The 24576-nt window shown below is 39.2% G+C and overlaps 1 protein-coding gene across 1 annotated transcript; it reads right to left on the minus strand.

Annotated features, from left to right (window-relative positions):
• Positions 1-5269: 5269 nt before the first annotated feature.
• Positions 5270-6841, minus strand: LOC120322704 (endogenous retrovirus group K member 24 Gag polyprotein-like). The gene has a single exon (XM_039378710.1). The coding sequence runs from the start codon at positions 6839-6841 to the stop codon at positions 5270-5272; it is 1572 nt and encodes a 523-aa protein (XP_039234644.1).
• Positions 6842-24576: the final 17735 nt, after the last annotated feature.

Genomic DNA, 24576 nt, shown 5'->3' on the forward strand with positions numbered 1-24576 from the left:
TTTCTGCTATTGTGGCTCAATACTACTCATAGGAGGCAAAATTATAGTGGATCTGCTTTTCAAAAATTAATAATTTCTCTCTTATTTAGTGGATTGGTAGGATCTTTTGCTATAAGAATATGGTTCAGTTTAACAATAACATTTGGTGGATGGATAATATGGAGGAATTCAAAGGACAGCAGCAAACAAAAGAATAGTTAAAAATCTCCAGACAAAACAAACGACACTCCTTTGCTAATGTCTGAAAACTCAAAAAAATGTGCAGATTAATCATTGCTTTATGCCTGTTTACCAGCAGCATTACTTACAACAAATTGCACAAGAATTTAAAGTCTAATGCAAACATTTATCTGCAAGGTACATTTCTAGGACTGCAACTTATTCCATCATTAATTTCCACAATGTACTTAAACAGGGACAATTTTCATCACATTATCACTAAAATGAGAATTATTCTGAATATTTAGGGATGATCCTATACTAGTTGATTTTTACATGCCCTTTTCTATTTTTCTTTGTAGCACAAATGGTCAAAAATCTTTACTGGGTCACACAAGCCCTCAGGTCTTGGCACACCATGCTTGTTCTGTGTGTCTCTATTAAGTATCAAAACCTATACCCAAGAGGTAGCCTGCAAAACAACAACAGGATGCTCATTTAAGACAGAAAGTCCAACAGACAAAACAGGCTGATCTCCCATTTGACCTCAGCAGTTCTGTGTATTTTTGCATTATGTACTCAGTCAGCTCTTTAGCTAAGTTTACCCAGCTGAACTTGAGAGAGTGGTATTCTAGGCTGTACACTCTGATATTACAAGTGTAATGAAGCTGACCACTTAGCTAAATTGCATTTGTACTCTGATTGAGTGTTTTGGTGCCACACTTCTGGTCAGACAACTCTCATCATCAAACCTACTCAGGTGATGAGTCTCTTATTTACTATGCATTTTGGCATTACACTGGCACTTAGCACTTGCTGTTTTTAGAAGATCCCTATGGGACTTCAATGCACTTGAAATTCAGGTTTTTCTTTTACTGAGATATCTATATATGAATGTAAGAACAAACTTTTAGCTTTCTTCACCTGTAATTTTGAAAGAATAAAATTAATTGGCTGCATACTTTAAACAGAACATAAATTAGAATTGCAAAAATAGCTTCTTAGCTTAAGAATGCTTTGTATGACTGTTTTATTTCCCATTCTTATTAGTATAGAGCGTATTGTCAGAGCTTAACTTATAATAAATAACAGATAATTAAAGTACGCTCACTCACAGCGAGGCTAAATTTGACCCTGTATTTATGAACTGACAAGTCATCCAGGCAGCTACCGTGCCTCAGGTGGTGCTATTGTATTCCTAATCATACTTACTGTCAATTAAAAAAAAAAGAAAAAGTAGAAGTTGCTAACATAATTATTTCAATGAAATGAAAATTCGTTCCCACAATAGTATTGAAACAGCTAAAAGGTCACAGACTGTCTTTCATTAAGAGTCTTTTAAAATATGATTTTTAAAGCACAATGAACATAAATATCCATTTTGTTCTTGAGCAAAACTCCCAGATCATTGCAAAGGTGTTGTAATGAGATACTGTTTTAGCATAATAGTTTTTCAAAGCAATAAGCAGTAGTTGCTTCCATCTGTCCCCATACAGAGGACTGTTACATCTGCAGATTTTACAGAAAAGACGGATTTTAGAAGAGGCTAAGAAGTCAATAATGAGGTATACAAATCCTTCCTATTGTCTTTAATTGTTCGTTTTTTACGGAAGAGATGTGAGTTCTATATTCTTTTAGTATTTCAAACATGTCATAACTTGTAATTATTATTATTTTTTTTTTTTTGGTAATCCTGAAAGCCATTACATCTGTCTTTACTCTCTCATTTGAGAGGCCAAACACAACAAGGAAGTATACAGAGTATGGAAGCAAGAATGAGGAACCTGGGAGGAATACAGAAACACTGTCTGAGTATTCTCAGATGAAGATAGGAAAGCTAAAGCCCAAACAGAATTGAATCTTGTCAGGGATGTCAAAGACAAGAAGGAGGGCTCCTGTAAGTACATGGGTGACAAACAGAAGATTAAGGAAAACATTGGCCCGTTTCTCAGTGAGGCAGGGGACCTAATTCTTCAGGACATGGAAAATGCCGAGGTACTGAACACCATCCCTGCCTCAACCTTTACTAGCAAGATTGGCCTTGAATCCCAGGCTCCAGAGACCAAGGGGAGTGGCTGTAGCAAGGGGGTTGTAACGTTGGTGGGAGAGGCTCAGGTCAGGTAAAATTTAAGCAAATTGAACATGCATAGGCCCATGGGCCCCGATGGGATGTACCCATTTTTTCTGAGGGAGCTGGCAGATAATGTGTTCCAAAGCCATTCCCAAAAATCTCCAATCAACCATGGTGAGTGGGGAAAGTACCCAAAGAGGGAGCTGGCAGATAATGTGTTCCAAAGCCATTCCCAAAAATCTCCAATCAACCATGGTGAGTGGGGAAAGTACCCAAAGACTGCAGGAAATTAAACGTCATTCCTATCTTCAAAAAGTGCTAAAAGGAACACTCAGGTAAATATAGGATGGGTAACCTCCCCTCTATCCCTGGGAATGCAGTGGAACTGCTAATCCTGAATACTGCCTAATTTCCAGGCATTTAAGGACAAGAAATTAATCAGGAGTAGTCAGCATGGCTTCACCAAAGGTCATGACAGGGCAGAGTGTACCCTCAGCACGTTTGTTGATGACACAAAACTGGGAGGAGCAGCTGATTTAAGCAGTGATCCCTTGGGCAGCAACCTAGTCCATTTTATTTATCTTAAAATAAGAAACCTAGACTGAGGAGAACAATTAAATTTATGGGTAACAATGTAACACACATGAGCAGGCAGCTCAGTCACACAAGTATAGAACAAATGTTTTCTTTTGTCCCCAAATGTTTATCTAATTACAAATTATCTCTTCTGCAAGTAGAACGTATTAACAATTTTTATGTATATCACTCTGTAGATGATGCATATTTGAAAGAATGAGAAACAAGTTTACCTGTGGTTCAAGTGCAGTGTTTACAAAAGAGATGCAATATGGACAAATTAGATCTACCTCTTTCTGTGCTGAATTCAATACTGTCATGGCATTTGAAGCACTTCTATTTACAACTGTGCTGCTACTCATGCAGAAGCTGTAACGTTCAAGGTCGTGACTCGTAACAGAGAAGATCAAATTTCCCATCAAGTCCTTTACCAATGTCTGCCAGTAAGTCCCATTACTTGTTTTAGTTTTTCAGAAGCTCTCTCCCTTTCTAAGCACAAAGAAAATATACCTCAATCCTTTTCAGGCCTTTCTTCTTTCTGCTTCCTCTGAGATCTCTCAGACTTCACACAGCTGATGATATCTTTCTCAGACTAGCAGACACATATCTCTAAGTAAAACTGCCAGAAGCAAATGTCAACTATTTTCTTTTATCAATACTAAGATGGTCCCTAACAGCCTGGTTTAGTTTCTTGGTTCTTAGCTGTAGTTGAGAACTGTAACAGCTAATGAAAATGACTTATGTTTGTCTAGTACTGTTCATCTAGCTGCATCTAGCAGAATCCAAAAGTGCTTTATCCGATCGACAAAACGTGTAGAGGGAGCTCTGTGCCTACTGCTGAAATGCAGCCAGAGAGGAGAACACTGAAACTAAATGAAAGTAAGGAAGAATTCACATAGGCACCCTGTACCTTCCTCTGTTGTGATAGCTGGGAAATAATATTGTGGATCACGGCTATTGTAGGCTCCCAAAAGATGTCTCATGCAGCTATTTTGTATTGTTATAGCATCTCTTCATCATTACCGAGGGAACAAAAACCAGTTAGAGGAAGAAGATATGAGGTTGAAAAGGAGGAGAGAAAGCAAAAGGACTGGTGTCAAGAGAAACTTCCAGTAGAAGAACAGCGGGGATCCTGCTTACAGCAATGACAAACTTGCCACTGTAATTACACTTCTAGGTCTGCGGTCTAAAATTCAAGAGAAAGATTAAATTATTGCAGAATCACAGAATATTTTCAGTTGAAAGGGACCCACTAGGATCATCAAATTTTAATTCCTGGCCCTGTACAGGACAGCCCCAAGAATCACACCATGTGCCTGAGAGCATTTACCAAGCTGTGGCAGGCCTGGTGCTGTGACCACTTCCCTGGGGAGCCTGTTCCAGTGCTTGAACATCCTCTGGGGGAAGAACCTTTTTCTAATATCCAACCTAAACCTCCCATTGTCACGGTCCGAAGGGAAGAGGGGACAGGACACGAGGAAGGGTGCAAGCAGACTTGTTTATTCAGGTGTGCACCCGATTCTTAACCGTCCCGCCAGGGAAAGGGGGCAGAACATCGGGTGGGCTATCAGACAGACAAATGGGGGAGCAAATCAGAACAGGGCACAGGCAAAAGGGGGAGGAGGAAGCCTGGGCATGTGCAGTTGTGCACTGTGTAGCATGAATACAGTGAAACCACATAATAACAGTAAAGTCCATATGAAAGTCCTGCCAATTGCTGTATGCTTTTCTCCATGCCTGGAACTGTTCCCATCCTGAATCTTGCTTCTCTACATCTCACCCTTTCTTATTAGTTTGAAAAATGCCTGTTGTGATAGTCCTTCTTGCAGCATGCTGTGACACAAGAAATAGTTAGTAACAAAACAGAGAAAGCAAAATTTCAAAACAAGTGGACAGCTGCATTTGCTGAGTGACTCCCCCCCTAAAAATTGTTTCCAGCCCGAGATGCCACTGTTCTATGGTGTCTAAAAGCTTAGTGATAGTGGTCTTTTGTGGACTATGAGATCCTGGAAAGTAAGCAGAACATGTAAGAAGGGAGAATTTAGGATTGGGATCACGTGATAAGGGCATAACTTGCATAATCAGTTCATCTGATTTAAGCTGAACTGCAGGGATTGCTGTGGTTTCCTGGCACTTGCTGAAGGGATGGGCTACGCAGGATGGAACGCGGTTGAGGGGGTGCTGCCTTGTTTCTTGACAGCTCACAGGTGCACTGTTTAAGATCTGGCGTTGAATTAAAAGTCACTTTTCTTCTCAAGTCTGGTGACTTTTTCGGGGGTAACAGTTGTCCATAAATGTTAGTAAGGGAGCGGCAATCTTTAGTCCAGTGTCTGCCTTTCCCACATCGTTTGCACGGCGGCTTGGGAAGCTCAGTCTTTGTAGTTAATTGTGAGCAGTTCTTTTTTATATGTCCTGTCTCCCCACAGTGAAAACAGGTTTGTGGTCCAGCTAAAGCTTTAGCTATTAGTCTTGCTTTATGAGATTAGACCCCACATTCTTACAAGCTTCTATCATCTCCAGGAGTGTAGGATCTTTTAGCATTTTTAAGGCTTGTTGGAAATCCTCATTAGCCTTTTCACTCACAAGTTTATTAAACAAAATGTCTTGGTTTTCCTTTTGCTTGACTTGCCGTGCTATAGCTTCCCTTAGCCGGGTTGTAAAGTCCACAAAAGGTTCTGTTGAGCCCTGATGAATTAGGGTGAAGGAGGGTGTTTGGACATATGCATCAGCAACCTTTTTAAAGGCTTCCATTGCCAGATCTTTTGTAATATCCAGGTATTTTAAATCCACACGAGCCTGGTCTTGTCGGCTCGCATAGTTGCCTTCTCCATACAGCATATCAATAGCATTTTTTACAGGAATACCACGCCTCTCCATCTTTTCATTGACATATTTAACTATAAGACGTTTCCATTCCTCTTCAAAAACGGATGCCTGCACAGTCGATAACAGTCCATTAATTACCGCTTTGATATCATAAGGTATTAAACGGCAGGCGAGAAAAAACGATTCAAAAAGTCCAACGGTATAGGGTGAGCCTAAACCGTACTCTACAATCGCTTTTTTGATGTCCTTTAACATAGTATAAGACACCGGACGCCACTCGGGGGCACGACCTTCCTCTAGGTAAATTGGAAAAGCTTTTAAAAACTCGGCGTCGTTAGCCTGTGAGGCTTCTGTCCGGAAAGCTTTCCAAATATCCTTGCATGGAAGAGAGACCTTTGGCATCCTGCAACTGCCGGGAGCCTCGGTAACAAAGGCTTCATGGGCGTGGCCATCTTTCTGGATGTTACCGTCAGAAGAGGCTCTGACCCTGCTCCTTAGTTTCCGTCTACCCCGGGAGGGTGATGATGTGGGGGTAGAGGCAGCGCTGGAGGGAGAGGGTGTTCTGGTGGGAGGGTCCGTGGTCGTGCCAGGGGCGTAGGGGGACGGGCGCGAAGGCGGGCTGGGGGGTGGTGCCGACGGAGTCTGCGTGGGCGGGCTAGGGGGCGGGACCAACAGAGCGCGCGTGAAAAGTTTGTGCACCGTGTTGCCACGCGGCGTGCGTTCCCGCGATCTCCCCCCACATGCTTCGGCCCCGTGCCCGTGCAAGCGCCCTTCACCCCCCCCCCCGTCGCCATGTTGCCAAGACCGCGTGTTCCCCGCGCCGCTTTTTTCCCTCCCGCCGTGCTCGTCTTTCCGGGGCTTGTCCTTTGTCGGGGATTTTGAATTGGAATTTTTATATTTTCGTGGTGATTCTTGGAGATTTTCATTGGAACTCATCAACTGATGCTGTAGCATCATCAGAATCAATCTCGAGGCAATTAATGCCTCAGTAGCAGTTTTGTCTCCCCTCTCTTTCGCTCTCCAGATATTGTACCCAATTTTCTCCCAGTCTTTTAGAGACATGCTGTCGGAGACTGCTTCCCCTCTGTTTTCAAACCATTTAGCAAAGGTTTTTGCGGATTTTTTGTCTAAGGGGTGTCCATTTTCCAAAATAAAGTCTTTAAGCTTGCGGTATACAAACTTTTGAGGTGTAGATAGAGAGAGGCCCATTGCAAAATTACTTAGGCTTCTGTTGGTCTGCAGTTGGTTTTAAAGTTGATTTTATGAGGGTGGGAGATGGGATTAGAGGTTTTTCCGGAGCTCACCTTTCTCGGTGCGGTGGCCATCTTACCGTAATCTGGGGTTCTACCGGGAAGGACCAGCGAGACGAAAACGCTTCTCTCAGCGCCGTCTGAGCCCTTTGTGGCGTGGGGGAGGTTTTCTTAAGGTAAAAACCTTTTCTGCCCAACGCTGGGCACCGTCTGTCGCGGTCCGAAGGGAAGAGGGGACAGGACACGAGGAAGGGTGCAAGCAGACTTGTTTATTCAGGCGTGCGCCCGATTCTTAACCGTCCCGCCAGGGAAAGGGGGCAGAACATCGGGTGGGCTATCAGACAGACAAATGGGGGAGCAAATCAGAACAGGGCACAGGCAAAAGGGGGAGGAGGAAGCCTGGGCATGTGCAGTTGTGCACTGTGTAGCATGAATACAGTGAAACCACATAATAACAGTAAAGTCCATATGAAAGTCCTGCCAATTGCTGTATGCTTTTCTCCATGCCTGGAACTGTTCCCATCCTGAATCTTGCTTCTCTACATCCCATGACACAACTTCAGGCCATTTCCATGGGTCCTGTCACTGGTCACCACAGAGAAGATATCAGTGCCTGCCCCTCCTCTTCTCATAAAGAAGTTGTAACTGCAATGCGGTCTCCCCTCAGTCTCCTCCAGGCTGAAGAGACCAAGTGACCTCAGCTGCTCCTCATACAGCTTCCCCTCAAGGCCCTTCACCATCTTTGTTGCCCTTCTTTGGAAAGTCTAATAGCTTAATATCTTTCTCATTTTGTGGTGCACAAATTATCATGATGTATTCTAGTGATGATGAAAAAATCGTCAGACAACATATTTTTTTTATTATACTTATTTGCATTTGTGAATTTGGCACAAAAGGAGAACTTTATAATAATTATAGGTATGAGTAAGCATAATATCAGTAATAGAAAGTCAAGAGAAAATGCAAAAGAGGTGTACTGGGTACTCAAATACCATTTAAAAGAAGCTATGACAAATGCAGTAGTAGAAATAGAAGGAGAGTAACATTAAAAAGTCCAATATCTTTTGGGTATCTAAGGGAAAAATAATCCCTGCTACTCTTTGGAAGCTCCACTATTATAAGTGTGAGAGGAGAAGAAAGGCTTTTTGGTGGGTATGGTAATTATGCTTCATTAACATCATGTATTCCTGGGAAGATCAAATGATCTCTTAAGTGACATCTGAGGAAGTATTTCCTACTGTAATGTGATTGCATGAGGCACTGCTGAGATCATACCTGTAAAGACTCACCAGTGCTGCACAGGTAAGATGAAACAGTGCACCAGTTGTCCAAGAGGACTTTAAAGGAAGTATAAAGGCTCCTTTATGAGAATAACTGAAATAACTTATTTTGCCTGGCTTATTGAGGTGGAGTCTGAGAAAAGATGTCCCTTGTTTCAAGAAATGGAGAAAAGATGAAACGCCTAGGAGAAAGAAAGATTTAAGTAAAATTGATCTCAATCAGATATGAACAAATGCAGTCTCTGAATAAGAAAGAAAATATTTCTGAAAACGTAGCAGAAAAAAAAATGGTTTAAGATCAAGCAAAAGCACTTCTGAAAGGATAATACCATGTAGCCATTGACCTTAGCAGAGCCTGAATTCAGTAGTTCAGGATGTCATTCCCAATAGTCATTACCAATACAGCTGTTATGGAAATATGAGCTGATCAGCAGGAGACACAGAGACCAAACACAAATTATCAAAAAGCTACAAGTAGCCACATGTCATAACCAGAAATACTATATGTCCCTGACCTTTGCCCCCAGCAAATGCAAGACTCCTTGACAAGTGAAGCCTTGTTTTATTGTTGTGCAAGCCACAAGCCAACTATTTCACTAGATATGACCATACCTATCAAAAGTAAATGCGGTCACAGACCCATAGCACTCACTTTTGAAACTGCCTACCTTTTTCCTGCTCAGATTTTGAATGCCCTTTTAGGTAATTTTTGAGTTTTACTTACGAGTACAATAGGTTGAGAATTTTAAATGGCTAAAATAAACATATATATAGTCCATATTAAGTATCTAATAATAGCAGTAATATCAATTATAACAATAATAATTCCATCAAGGTAATTTAGATTTGGTGGAATTTTCAGGAATTTTCAAGTCTGAATCAGAATTGGAAAAAGATGTTGGCTCTGAGAAAACTGTCATGGGACTGCAAACATTTCATGACAATCTCTAATTTACCTTGATGTGAAGTGAATGTTAAACTCCTTAATTGGAATACTAATATTTAGGATGCTGCTTGCTATGATATAAAGCAATACAGAAATGCCGGGGCAAGTTTAAACAAGACATGCATTTACAGTTATTTCTCTCAGGACCAAAAGCCCTTAAAACCCAACAACATAAAGCTGTGGGGTTTTTAACCTGAATTAGCATCTCCGATGTTCTTCCCAGTGTGACACCAAACAATGTTTACTCTGATTTGTCTGAGGGACAGAAATGAGACAGTGATAATCAGTGAGGCTTAGGGGATGAGTAAGCAAATACTGATGCCTAAACAAATACTTGTGAAACTAGAACCTCAGATTTACTCTGAAATTTTTGTTTCTGCCCATTGCTGCTTACTTATCCCTCTAGGTTTTTTATCTGTTTCTGGTCTATTTGTTTGAAAGTGTTCCTCAGCAGGACTGAGTCATATGAAACATTTCTAAGTACACCTCTTCTTTAAAGACAAAGTTTTGTTTTCGTTAGGGGAAAAAATATATGATCTGGGAATACTTGTGACCATGAACAGCTGTTATTTCTGAAAAGTATTCGTTCCTTGAATAAGACAATCAATTATTATGAAACAAAATATCTATCTACAATTTATTTTGGTAACAGGTTAAATGAAAGAAAGTGTATGCTAGTGTTTTCACAGGGTATAAACATACATGGGTCACTTGAAATTGTTCTTGGGACTCTAGAAACTTACAGTCAATACTTTTTTCCCCAGTCCATGGATTTTATTTAATTAATTGAAGCCATTTTAAACTTGTTAATGTTAGTCTCAAGGTAGATAATTCTTCTACTTTAACCAGCATGGCGGCAAAAAAAAAAGAAACAAACACATTTACTCTCAAATCCATCTCCATTTTGCACAGTTCAAAATAAGGGTAGACTGAATTTCTTGATACTTTATCTAATTTAAACATTAAGTGTGAAACATGGGTTCTCTGTAGGTATAGAATTATTTTTTTCCTTGCAACATACTCCTGTTTATTGCTAAGGCTGAGTATAAGGTAATTCAGAATAGCAAAGGATTGTTTACTTACAAGCTAAATAATTATTTTATTCACTCCTGTATTTAACAAAACACCAGCTTGAGTGATTACATTCTGCCTACCTAATTTTCCTCTATACTTATAGTAATAAGGAGTTTGAAGCTGATCTTGGTTGTTCAAGTGTACATCAGCGTAGCAGTGACTCCATCTGCCCATGGAGCTAGGCAAAAGAATAAACGTTTTGTAAAGGATATTTAAAAAAGCTCTCTTTTTTTATTCCTCTTGTATGAACACAAAGGTGGTTCTGTGTGAATGACAGGTAAATCACTCCTAGTTTTAATTGCGTTAATGAAGGAAGGAGTATGAAGGCACACCTTCACCATTGCTATCACCAGAATGACTTTCAGTTACAGCAAAAAGATAAATACATGAAAATTATCTTTTTCAGTGCACTTTCAGAATGAAAGCTGATAGCTACAATGAGGAAATTTCAGTCTTATATAGCTGCTTGAAATGCCTTACTTTCTACCTCCTTAAATAATTCAGAGATGCAGTTCCATCTACTATTGTGCTGTGTGTCCATGTGCAGTTAACAGTTGCCACGACTTACCTTAAAGCTATTGAGATCATTTCCAGAGACATGGGGTGAAGCACAGTTCAAAGAAAGCTACTGTGACTTATTCCCTTTCCCCTTACCTTTAGCTCAGCTGTAAGTAAACGTGACTTGACTTAGAGAGGAGGGGACAAATTGTCCGATGGTCTTTCCTGTGGGGGACACAGAGATCGATCTGGGAGAGTTCAGATTGTATGATTCTTTTTAGACTAAAAACAATACAATCTTGTTTTACCCGTCTGGCTGAGCACAGTGCACTGACAATCCTTTTTCTCCCTATAATAGAGCTAATGGCAACTAGAAATGACAACTTCAAAGTTAAGTTAGTGCAACATTATGTCACTTTTTGAGAGAACAATGTTAATTAATACATCACTTTGCACCACGCTGTAAAAATACTGTTATTAATTTCATTAAAACCTCAATCCATGATGTTAGCTTAATACAAAAGGTGTGTCCTTTCTGGTACTGATTATTTGACAAAAGATTAAATGGAGAAGCATAGTTCTTTATATTTTTATTAAAATTCTTGGAAACTGACCTGGATTTTGACTGGAAGATTCATTAATATTCATTTGTATATAATTGCCTTAATTTTAGTGATAATGACTTCAGTTACCAACTGTGTGATTGATGGGACTTGTGTCTTCTCTCTGAAGGAGATGAGCTAAATAAAAAAGTAGAAACTTGCCATTCATGCATGATATTTTTAGCTACCTTTAATTACAAGTTAGCTAAATAAGCATGCAAACCTTGCTATGATTGATAGGATCTCTATGCTGTAGTGATTATTTTACTTGAAGTTAGAAGGTGCTTGAATCAACTGAGTTCTAAAATTAACTGGAAGTTCTATCTCAAAGAAACCTCAACTCAGTTAAATTAGCAATGAAGAAGAAACACTTGGCTGTTTTAAATGCATACACACACACACCCTCTCTCTCTCTTTCTCACACTCACATACACAATCATCTTCACAGTTATCTGCAAAGATACCACCTAAATGGGTGTTATGTAACCCAACCAGACAGAAACAAATTATCCTTTACTGCAAAAACATCCCTGTGGCCTCAAAACAGTCTCATTTTTCCCTGAAATGGAACATGACCTTCTAAACTTCTTGATGAAGTGATGAAACCCAAGACATACGAGCCACACATAAGATTATATTTGTTGTTATGCCAGGCAGTAAATATCTCTGCTTTGGTATTGCCCCAAGTTTCAGAGCAATGCTCTGAAGCAGACAGAGTAGTCTAAACCTCATAACCCTCCTCTTGCATCTTCTATTATCAGTTGTATCTTCCCTAGAGCAAGTGCTCGGCAGAACCAAATCAGCTGTCTTCTACTGCTTATTTCAGTGCCCTGGCCAAAAGCTATTTGTCTCCTGGGAAAGAAAAAAGTGTCTTTTCTCTTACGCTCTCACCAGAAACTCTATCATGTTTCTGAGGGAAGTGCTGAAATTAATGAATAACCTTTCGTTATATTATACACACATGGAGTGAATGTATGATGCTCTTATTATCATTTGTTTGGTTCAGTCACTGTACAGAAGGTGACTTACAAAAGCACATTGAAACAGTGTTGTATTGTAGAAAGCTGAAATAATCTCTCATAGTAATTGATATGTTTTGCTGATTTTTTTTTTTTTTGTGATCAGGAGCATTTCTCATTATTCATTCATCATTTAAAAATGTATCATACTGTACATGAAGCCCAAACTAAATTTATGTTGAAAATGGTGCTAGAGAGGGGATTAGAACTTCAAAAGAGGAATTTCTTAACCCAAAATGACCTACATTTTCCTTCACTTACTTTAGGGAAACTGTCCCCAAATAATGCTATTTAATAGCTTTTTAAAAATTATATTTCTCAGTAGTTCTATAAATAGTTCTTCCTGTGAGTTCCTTGACTGATTCTACAGTTGCTGGAACAAACATTTAGGAAATCCCCTTGCACCCACATGCATTGTGTGTGTGTCTTATACCAAATTTCTCATGTTGCGCTGTTGTTCTTTCTCAGGATATGTCCAGTAAAGAGTAAAGAGCAGCTTGGTTTTGGCCACAGTATGGTTTTACCTCAGAATTTCTGAGATTACAAGCAACCACCTACCGACTGGAGTAAACCATTCAGCCCTGGTCTAGATGAGTGGTACAGCACCAGGGGACATTGCAACATTACCATTACATTTTCTGATCAGCAAGAACCACTTGATGAAAACACTCTCAAAGCATTGCACAATAAGGAAGAGACAAAACATCCTTGTTTACCTTCTTGGAATGGAAGACTTGACTGTATTCTATCATAATGGTGAGAGCTGAGTATATGGCACTGAGAATTTACAGAAAGCACAGGCTGTATTGTGCAGCTTTTTCTATGCCACTTGCTTTGTACTAATTGCCGTGTTTTAGCTGTTATTATTATAATGTAGCGAGGAGCCTTCACTTTCTTTCATGTAAATAAGGCCAAAATGAATGATTTTAAGCTGTTTATAAGTTATTTATTATTTTATCCTTAAAACATTTATTTACTAAAATTTTAATTTATTAATCAATTAAATAAAATATTACATTGCTAATAGCCTCAAAGACAAGAGCAATTAGCAATGAAGACTGTTTACAAGCTGATTTATCTCCATAAATACCAGCTTGATATTCAATTGCAAATGCAATAAAGTCATTTTCATTTCTCTTCATTACTTCTTTGCCTATCATTTACCTGTACAATTTCAGGTGTATTCAATAGTGGTCAATTGAACTGTGCATATTTATTTCAGCTGCAGATCTGGCCCTAAATATCTAATGCTAACTCACACATATGTCTCAGTCTTTTGGAAGACAGATAATCAGCTGTCAATGAAACTTGAAGCCAAGTGTTACAAACATTTTACACTTCTTGGGTGGCAGCCATCAGTGTGGAAATGTCAGGGTTTGAGCACATACACAGAAGAAGGTTTCTGAGGATGTCTGGACAGTTTCTGAACAGTTACAAATTCTCCTAGGCTATCAACTTCATAACCTTCTGTCACAGTATTGTTAATATTTGTTTTAATTGGGAAAAATAAGAGAACGTCTAGTCTTCTAAGAGTGAGGAATATGTAATGATTTGGAGTGGAAGGAACCTTGAAGATCATCTTGTTCCAACACCGCTGCCATGGGCAGAAATACCTTCCATTAGATCAGGTTTCTCAAAGTGCCATTCAACTTGCCCTTGAACACTTCCATGGATGGGACATCCACAACTTCTCTGGGCAACCAGTTCCAGTGCCTCACTACCCTCGCAGCAAAGAACTTCCTCCTAATATCTAATCTAAAACTAGTCTCAGTTTGAAGACATTCCCCCTTTGCCTGTCACTACATGCTGCTGTAGAAAGTCCCTCTCCATTTTTCTTGTAGGTTCCCTTCAGGTATTGGAAGGTTGCAATAAGGTCACCCCAAAACCTTCTCTTTTCTGGCCTAAACATATTCAATTCTCTCATCCTTTCCTCATGGGAGAGGTGAACCTTTCCTCTATTTGTTTTGGTTTCTCTCCTCTGGACTTGTTCCAACAGGTCCATGTCTTTCTTGTGCTAGGGATCCCTGAGCTGGATGCAGCACTGTGGGTGGAGTCTCACAAGAACGGTGTAGAAGGGCAGAATCACCTCCCTTAACCTGCTGCCCACACTGCTGTTGATGCAATCCAGGTTACAGTGGGCTTTCTGGGCTGTGAGTGCACATAGCCGGCTTGTGTCCAGCCTCTCATCTGCCAGCACCCCCAAATCCTTCTCAGCAGGACTGCTCTCGATCTGTTCATCCTCCAGCCTGCACCTTGCACTTGGTCTTGTTAAACCTCATGAGATTCCCACTGGCCATATTTTTATTTGTCTCTTCTTAATTATGACACATTAACATTATAAATGGATATATCTGTATTAACAAAGCTGCTAAGTGTTGTGCAGTCTGAAGGTGGCTACAGCAAGTATGTGTAGGCAACTTCAGCAAATTGTTCCAACACAGTTCATTGACTTAAGATAACAGCTACTAAAGATAAGATGGTACTGGGTATAATAGACACAATGTAGGAGTTGTGTTTCCTTCACATTGTGAAGGAAAAAAATATTGTGCATATGTGGCTGTTCAAGCTTTACAATGTGTCTAGTCTACCTTTTCTACAGACACAGCTATGTGTGTGAACTCATGACAGCACCCTGATCTCTAAGTCATGAATTTTCATAACCTGGCAGATCTTTCCCATCTTGTAAACACATAAACATGGTGCACAGTCTACCACTGACAGTGAGAAGATGAAAAGTGCTCTAGTAAATCACAAAACCAAGAAGAGGGAAACCATGGAAAGTAGGTTGTGCTTGAAAGTAAATAAATTTTTTCATACATATTATCTGACAAGAATTGTCATAGACTCACAGAGGGGATGAGACTGTGAGGGATCTCTAGAGATTGTGTCAGCACCTCAATATCCTTCCTGAACTGAGGAGCCCAGAACTGGACACAGTACTCCAGGTGTGGCCTCACCAGCATTGAGTACAGGGGAAGAATCACTTCCCTGGACCTGTTGACCACACTGTTCCTGATACAGGCCAGGATGCCATGGGACTTCTTGGTCACCTGGGCACACTGCTGGCTCATGTTCAGCTTCCTGTCAATCCAAACTCTCAGGTCCCTTTCTGCCTGGCTGCCCTCCAGTCACTCTGTCCCCAGCCTGTAGTACTGAAGGGGTTGTTGTGGCCAAAGTGCAGGACCGGGCACTTGGCCTTGTTGAATCTCATCCTGATGGAAGCAGCCCAACTCTCCAGTCTGTCCAGGTCCCTCTGCAGAGCCCTCCTGCCTTCCAGCTGATCGACACTCCCCCTCAGCTTGGTGTCATCTGCAAATTTGCTAACGGTGGACTCAATCCCCATCCTCTCATGATACTCATCCTGTAGAAACTCCCCCTCCGTATTCCCCCAAGTCATTTCCTTTCCAGGGTGATTACACCTAGACTACTCAACTCTTTCTCTAGAGAAGATATTCCATACTCTATGATAATCCTGCACTTTTTCCACCTCTAACATATATTGTACACACTACTCAAGTTATGGACAAATAAGGAATTAATAAAGTGGAATATTTTGTTCTATATACATCTATTAATTAGTACTACCATTATATTTTCAAATGCTTCCAATACTGATTGGACACTCTCAGCTACCCACAAATTAAATCATAAATCTTAAATCACTAACACATTAATTTCAGATTTTAATCTAGAGGCTTTTACTCAATTGAACTAATAAGTTCAGTAACACTGTGGTACACCAGAAATATCATCAAGGAAATATTTTTTAAATTTTTTATATTGTTTTTCATAATCTTTATGGTTTTCCCTCTGTCCTCATGTAAGAACAGAATGCACAATATAGAGCAATTTTTCAGTAATTTTCTGTGTTTCTTTAGTCAATATAGTACCTGAAAAAGGTACTTTCTGAAGAATGTGTTTATTCATGAAACAGTTAAAATCCATAACCCCTTGTCTTGTCAGAGCATTTCTACTGCTAAGGGAGAGGCAAACCCCCACAGGCCTCAAATTTTATGTTCATCTTTATACATGACTATGGGTCAGCTAAGAAACCTATTTCATATCTTCCTACCCTCTGATCTTTGATCTTTTTCTCTGTTAAGTGTGATGCAAATGATTAAGATCTAAGAGAAAACGCAGCAATTAGATAGAAACCGAATGTCAGTCAAAGTGAAGAGGGAATACATTCTATATTTTTCAGCTAAGGAAAACAGCCCTGATACATCACAGAACTGTAGCATTATGTTTCTGGAACTCTCTTCCTCTTAAAGCAAGCCTGCCTGAGGTGCTTGGTTAATTATTCTGCTGGTTCAGAAAGCCTGAGGAGAGCATGGGTACTTGTGTACTCATTCATCACTAATTATTAGATTCAGAGTTGGATGCCAACTAATTCTACTTGTGTATAAATTCCTCCAAACAGATTTAAGCCCTAACACTATATAAAAAACCCACAAGGAACACGTAAATAAACTGTCAACCATATGCAAATCAGTAGCCCAGGGGAATAGGAAGACCAAAACTGGCAACACCACAAAATGAAGAACAAGCTTTAACTGAGCAGCCAGACTGAAATTCTGCAGCTAAATTGATGGATGCCCTAGGAAAGTCAGAAAACAGCAAAGCAGACTGCAGTGGGCTGCATAATGCCACATATACCCTTAAACTTTGAGAGATAGTTGCTAAAGATCCATTCAACAACAAAATAAAAAGAACTTACGTGACACAAAGCGGATGCTTTGCTGTGGGGAGATGCTCCACGCATCAGTGGAGCACTTTTACCGGTCACCGTTGTAAGTAAAGCAGCCGAGTCACCTGGTCATTAGAGATGAAGATGAATTTGTGAAGTTCCATATATGCATTTGTAACCACTACTAGCTTCTCAGGCACATTCCTTCTTCCAGAGACTTAATACTCACTAAAAAAAATAAACCGGACCAACCCAGAATAAAATCATAGGTCCTTGTTCATTCTTCTTCATATTTTGAAACTTAATTGTTACTTAACACATTAGACATCTATTAACATATATTCCACTTATAGCCCAGGGAAAAAGATGAAGTGATCAGTTCAGTCCATTTCTCCTTGGGACTGTCGGAGGTACTAACAGTGGTTTGTCTGCCTCAATGCTTAAAATAAATAGACCTGTATCCAGAATGTAGGCTACAATTTCAAGAGAGCATCTGCACTCATTTCCTTCTTCAGAATGAACCAACATTTCTTTATTTTCTCACTGAGAAGATTATTGACACTATTAAGGAGGTTTTTTTAGAGGGATAATAAGGCACTATGCCTAAATCCATCAGCAAAAAGAACAGGTTTTAAGAATGAGGCGCAACACCAATACTACTGCTTCATGTGAATTGCAATTGTAGAATTAAGTAGATAACAGCAGCATATGTGAATAACATGGGATTTATTTCTGGTTTATTATAAAACTAAAGAATTCCATCTGATGAAGTGCAAATAGTTGGTAATTTTGGTCTTAAAGTCTTCAGTAAAATTGAGAAAGCACTGTTTCTCAGTTTATAAATCTTTATAAAACTTAATCCAATCCAGACGAATCATGTATCAACTTAGGGATTTCTTTTGGTTTGGTTTGGGGTTTTTTAGCGTATTGGAAAAACACAATTCAAAACAATTTCCCACTGTGGCTTGATTGTCAGACCGTCATATTTTAATCATACACACATTTTAATGGACAATTCCTATAGGAACTGATTGAATCTTGTCCTGAAATTTGTGTGGCAATATAAATATTGCAGGGAAAAAAGATAATAACAATATAAAAGGCAAATAAAAGGGAAAAAAAAGTGTGAAATGTTTCCAGGTTCAAATATTGTTCTGAAAAGTGAAGCCAAACACTATATAACAATGGGGGCAAAGGTTTGTAGCCACAGCATCAACATCTATGTGTCTGTTAGTACTTGGTAAACTACAAAAAACCATATAAGTAAAATCACAGAAATCAGCATTATAACCATGCACTTTTCCCTCTTCATGAATACACAAGGGTGATTTCACCTGAAACATTTTGAGTAGCAGTTGAATATAATTGTCACCATAAAGCTTTCAAAAAGTAAAGATGTCAGTTTACACTAAATGGAAATAAATAACTAGTTTACGTATAAATATGTATGTATGTATACAGAAATTTATGAGGAGAAAGATATTTTCTAACGGCTCTGCTTTGAGTAACTTTATGGAAAGTTGTATATTGGTGTAGTTACAATTGATTTACATCTGATAAGAACCTGTTATTCTGTTCTATTCTATTCTAACACATACATGGAAAATGTGCACAAATCAACATTTGCCATCTTCAGAAATATCTTATTCCATCACAGGAAAAAAGCTATCATCTGTCAAGATCACATTTCTTATCACAGATTTTCATAGTATGAAAATAACTATATAACTTAATGTATTTTTTTCACTGAATCAGAAGTCAGAGAACAATTTTATCACGTGTCTGTGTGAAGAAAATCTCTTCTCCCCTGGACTACGACCTCAGCCTAGGCATCATTGCAGAGTGCCCTTTGATGAGTGAGTCTCCAAATGAGAAGTGCTGGAGGCTGTGTTGATGAGGATTGCACTCTGTAACTTATTCATGAGACTTTTTGTATGCAGTAAAGGGCAAAGAATAATGAAACATAATGTTGTTGTGTTTCATTCATTTATATACTTTTTCATAGACTCTGAAAGAACTTTCAGGCAAAGGCTAAGCCTTACATCTGAAGAATGGAGCACTGAACACAGTCAAAGATGCAAACTAGAAACAACTTTTAACAGTGCTGTTGCAAAGTTATAAAAAAAAAATAAAAGACATTATTTTCTCGCTGAGTCTTTAACCCTGTCACACTAAAACATCATAAGTAGTAATGAAAGTTGCAGGTGAAGGCAGGGAATATGTAGAACATTCCCATCTGTTTCTCCTGCAAGCCTAGTGGTCAATTAAAACAAGTCACATCTTCTCACTGTGTCTCTTTTCCATAATTTTAATTTTGGGGACAGTGACACTAATTCTGTTTCCAAGGTACTTTGAGATCTTTTAATGAAAAATGGCTTAGTAGAGCTGTGTATTGTTTTATTCCTTTCTAGTACTTCAGATTTGCCATCGTCCAGGGTATCAGAGACCAATTTTTTCACATACTTTAACTCCGCTTACCATCATCATTTGACTCTGCAGATTCTTCTTGCAACAAAAGAGTTGGTTGAATAAAGACATTTTTAGCACAAGAAGCTTAGCAAGCTAAGCTTCTATATATGTTCTAGAGCAAGCAACTATCACAAGTATTGAGGCCATGTTGATGAGAACACAGCTGCGATGGGCAGGGCACGTCTCCAGGTTGAAGGACCACCACCTCCCTAAGATCTTGCTTTATGGTGAACTTGCCACTGGCTGCTGCAAGAGAGGAGCCCCGAAGAAAAGATACAAAGACTCCCTGAAACATCATCTCAGCCTTGGCCATATTGATCACCACAACTGGTCTACTCTGGCCTCCAATCGGGAGGCCTGGAGACACACCATCTATAACGCAGCTGTCTCCTTTGAGAACACACGCAGGATCACTCTCGAGGAAAAAAGGCAATGCAGAAAGAACCGTGTCTTGCAGAATACACCATCTAAGGAATCTTTCTGCTGTGCCTTTTGCAATCGGATATGTCTGTCACGTATTGGCCTCATAAGCCACCAGCGTGCCTACAACAAATGTGGATAGAGCCTTCCCAAATCTTCATTCGCGAAGCCCAGCCATGATACATAATATATACATATATACATTGCTTTATGGTGGTGAACTTGCCACCGGCTGCCGCTTGAGAGGAGCCCCAAAGAGGAGATACAAGGACTCCCTGAAACAACATCTCAGCCTTGGTCATATTGATCACCATAACTGGTCTACTCTGGCCTCCAATCGGGAGGCCTGGAGACACACCATCTATAACGCTGCTGATGCTTTTGAGAAAGCACGCAGGATCACTCCTGAGGAGAAAAGACAACGCAGAAAGAATCGTGTCTTGCAGAATTTACCACCTAAGGAGTCTTTCTGCTGTGCCTTTTGCAATCGGACATGTCTATCTCGTATTGGCCTTATTAGCCACCAGCGTGCCTGTAACAAACATGGGTAGAGACCTTTCCTGAATCTTCGTTCACGAAGCCCAGCCATGTGAAAAAAAAATAAGTAAATATGTATAGAAATAAATATAATGCATTTTTTACATATATTTGAAGATTAATTGCACTGTTCACAGAAATATAAAAATCTTTTTGTGAACACAGAATATTGTCCAATAAATTTCTATTTGACCGATAGGCCATAGTGTACAAAAAACCAATAACAATATAACAAAGTGAAATGAAAACTTCATTTGGTTTACATGGAAATATCGTAAAAAAAGCTCCACTACTTAACTTTTTTTTATCCAAAGGACTAAGTATGTTAATTGCCAAAAAATTTAAAGGGTTTCATACCTTCATAGTTCCAACACACTTTTTCTTAAGTCTTGATCAAGTTTCTAAAAATGCCAAATCCCTCTCTTTTATGTTAAACTTCCCATTTGACTTAGGCTTTAATAAATTAAGGACGTAAATGTGAAAAAGAAGCAGAGAAGAAAAAATTTTATATTGCAAATCCAAGTGTAGACAACAGTAACAGAAAAGAAAATGTCAGGTATTTTACCTAATGTTGGAATATACATAATCACTAAACCTGAAGCTTCAAGCCTTCTAACTCGATGTCTCAGTAAACTTCAGGATGAAGTTTCCAATAAGCTGCATCTGTCATTTGTGCCCTGGGATCATCAGATAAACCAGGGCAGATTGTTGCCTACAAGGTCTGTGAGGTTCAGGATGTGGAGGAATGCCTTGCTAAAACAACACAATTTGGAGCTGCACTGGCTTTTGTTTTTTGTTGCACTCCTATGGGAGACTAAAATGTTAATGGTTAATGACTCAAATCATGGCTCATTTGCAAAAGCAACAGGTGCTTTGCTGAGGCCAAGTTTGCACACTAGGCCAAAGGGGAGAAGGAGAGGTTTTGGGTACGTGATGACACCTCTGATCTGCATAGACAGCCCAGGTGCAGAGTGGGTGAGCACCCACCAAGGTCAGATTACCAGGACAAATCAACCTTTGTTTATCAAGGAGCTGGGTTTAGAGCCAAATAAGGGAAGAGGCTGATAAAAAGAAGATCCTGTGAGATGAGATAATGTTTTTTATCATGCCAATGTCCTCCCTTACACAACTGGCTCAGTTGTAAAACTCCCCACCCTGGGAAGGTATCAGGACATTCACATTTACACATAGGCCTGAAGCGTTTGTCCCTTCTGATGGGGCATAACTGGCTCAACTACACTGATGTGAGAGGCAACTGTCACATCTGAGAAGGTGTCATAAACCATAAAAGCCCCCTGAAGTGCCCCCAGACCCATTTCTTGGGCCTTCCACCTGAGGACTGTGCACAATCCACAGTGTTGCAACAGATCCACAATGTTGCATCAGACAGTGTGGAATTCCACCCTCCAAAGGAGGTACCTGGGCATTCCCATCCAAACCTGAATGGGTACTAACCCATTGAACTTTCTGTTTCAGGGTCTTCCCCCACCCCCAAGGGATCAAGACTGACCATTGCTTCAACCAACAGACGTCGAAACTGCAACAATCAAGTCTTGTCACTGTATCCACGGGTGGTGATATCTTCCCTCTCCACTATCTACTGTTATCCTTTCTTTCTCTTTCTTTCTTTTCCTTTTATATTCTCTTAAGTGATATATTTATACTTTTATAGTGTTATATTACTACAGGTAATAATAACCAAAACAGCTACATACAGCCTTTCCATTGAAATCAAATTGTTCTAAAACAAACCCTACGTATATATACCCATATATATAGAGAAAGAGAAAGATAGATAGATAGATAGATAGATAGATAGATATGTATATAAACACCAGTCATTCAGTGTTGTTGCACTCTAATGTGCCCCAAGGGATCTATTAATAAGAACCTCAGTTACCCTCCCTTGCCTTCAGGGACAGGTCATAATTACACCCCGGGATGTGACATCCTGATGAACTCATCTCTGACCACCTGCATTTCAATGCAGCATTCACACTTTCAGAAAAGCTATCTCTTAAAACTTTTCAGGGATTGCATTCAGGGCTGTGAAACTATTGTAGACCAAATATAACAGAAATAGGACACGGAAAGAAAAAATCTGCAATATTGCTGCACTCTCTCTCTCAGACACAATGGCTGCAGATGAGCAAAGAGCTCAAAGTGCAAATTAATGCAGTGATATTTTCCGTAACAACCATGATAAAAACATCAATTCTGAAGATCTTGCTCTCATTTTAATAGCATAATATTCTATGCAGGAGCACCATATCCTTTTTAGTGGACACGTACATTGATCACTATATTTTTTTCATCATAATGTCAGTTCAAATATTATTTTCTGCTTTCATTTCAGAAATAGAATGACTGTAAAATACCACCTTGGGGGTAGCTATGAGAATTTATTCAGTTAGGATAATATTTCCATGTGCATATGTGTGACAGGATCAGCTCTACAACTCACACTGTTTTTTGTTTCAGATCAGTAAAATCAGATCCATTGCAGTCCTACTGATTTCAGTATTTTCTGGTATGTGACTGCTATGGCAAGATGTTGTTTATTTTATAATATCTATGTGAATGTAAAAAAGTGTGAAAATTGTTTAAGAGCTCAGGATTTAATTAATACTGGAAAAGTCAGGGATGGAAAAAAGAGAAATATGTAGGATATACATGTGTTTCAGTAAGCAGATAAATCAATTACTAGACAGAAACACTTGAATTGTTGTGGCTCTACAACACTCAAAAAATAAAAAAAGGAATCTATCCATTGAACAACTAGAAACTCTGCTTTTGAACTACTCATTGTTCTTGCTACTGTAATTGAAGTTTCCTTCTCCTTCTTTCTTCTGTTTCTTTTCTTATTTGTCTACCTGTGATTTCCACCCACTTAGCAAGGTCATGACATGTGGCTTATAGCAGGACTGGAAATTAGACTTAGACTTTGAAGAATGAGACTGAATAAGACACTCAGACAGGCTAAAAGACCTTTTTATCCCACTGTTTCCTTAAAAGTATTCTTTAAATTTACTCTCGGTAGTTTTTCACAGTATGCAGATAAAGTTAGCTGCTTTCCATGATTGTCCATAAAAGGAAATACTGAGAAAAATACCTAATCTTGTGCGAGAAAAGAGAAAACTTTTGCAGAAGGCGACATAGAACTTTTTCAGGGAAAAATGCATGAAAATTAAAATAATCATTTATAAAGTAAAAACCAAAGAACAGTACAGCAAGCAAAACAGTAACCTTATCTAATGTGATGAAAATGCTCTTTCTGTTTCAGAGCAGTTCAGCAGTTCACAAGCAAAGGGAATTTCATTTGAGGACATCACCAGCATTGAGGAATGTGGGCTCCAACCACTGGTCTACAGTCTCTAATCTACAAGTTCTATCATCTCAAGTCTCTGATATTTTCATCAGTCTCATCATGTGTCTGAATAAAAATGAGCAACAACGTTATGAGAAGGTAAAAGGAACAAGATATATTCCATAAGGAGAACTGGGGAAGACAAAAGGGGGTGTGTAGAGCAGATGTTACAGCAGTCAGGTAGATGAATTTTTTTTGATCCTGGGAAACTCCTTTGAGTCAACCCTGCCCTTTTAAAATTAGGGTTTATACTTTTCTGTACAGTCAAACAAGAAAAATAAATACTTGTCCCTCTTCCTAAGGTAAAGTTTGTCAGATTTAAGCGGTGTGGGAGGGGAAATGGTCTTTATAAAGGAGGTGGAATAACAATCATTAGGAAAGAGAACAGTTTGATATCCTGCAATGAGAAAGCTTTGCCAGGAAATAGGAAGGAAAATTTCACATTTCAAGCACTGCTCTAGAGTTCAATTAAAGGGCTTCTGCAGTCCCTTACATTAGATGGTTAACTTATCTGGCTTAGAACATTTACACATTTCTTATCACTATTCTCTTCATAAATACCATTTTTTTCTTATTTTCTAGATAACCTTTGATTCAAGAGTTCTTTAGACAGTTAACTTTTTGTATAGTGATTCAGCACAAGTTGCTTATCGCCTTAATACAAGAGACCCCACAGCTGAAAATTAATTTGAGGGAGATTGCCAGCCTCTTTTTCCCTGTTCACCTGTTTGTAAATGATAAAGCAAATAAACAACTCTTGAAATACCTGTGTCTAGGGCTTCGTTCTCTTGAAAC

Source organism: Pipra filicauda, unplaced genomic scaffold, assembly GCF_003945595.2.
Source record: "Pipra filicauda isolate LSUMZ 115617 unplaced genomic scaffold, ASM394559v2 scaffold144_size1929842_pilon, whole genome shotgun sequence".
NCBI classification, from domain to species: Eukaryota; Metazoa; Chordata; class Aves; order Passeriformes; family Pipridae; genus Pipra; species Pipra filicauda.

Bases quoted from the DNA above. Each gene is read 5' to 3' on its own strand.
- LOC120322704 (XM_039378710.1), bottom strand. From the start codon at position 6,841: ATGGGCCTCTCTCTATCTACACCTCAAAAGTTTGTATACCGCAAGCTT.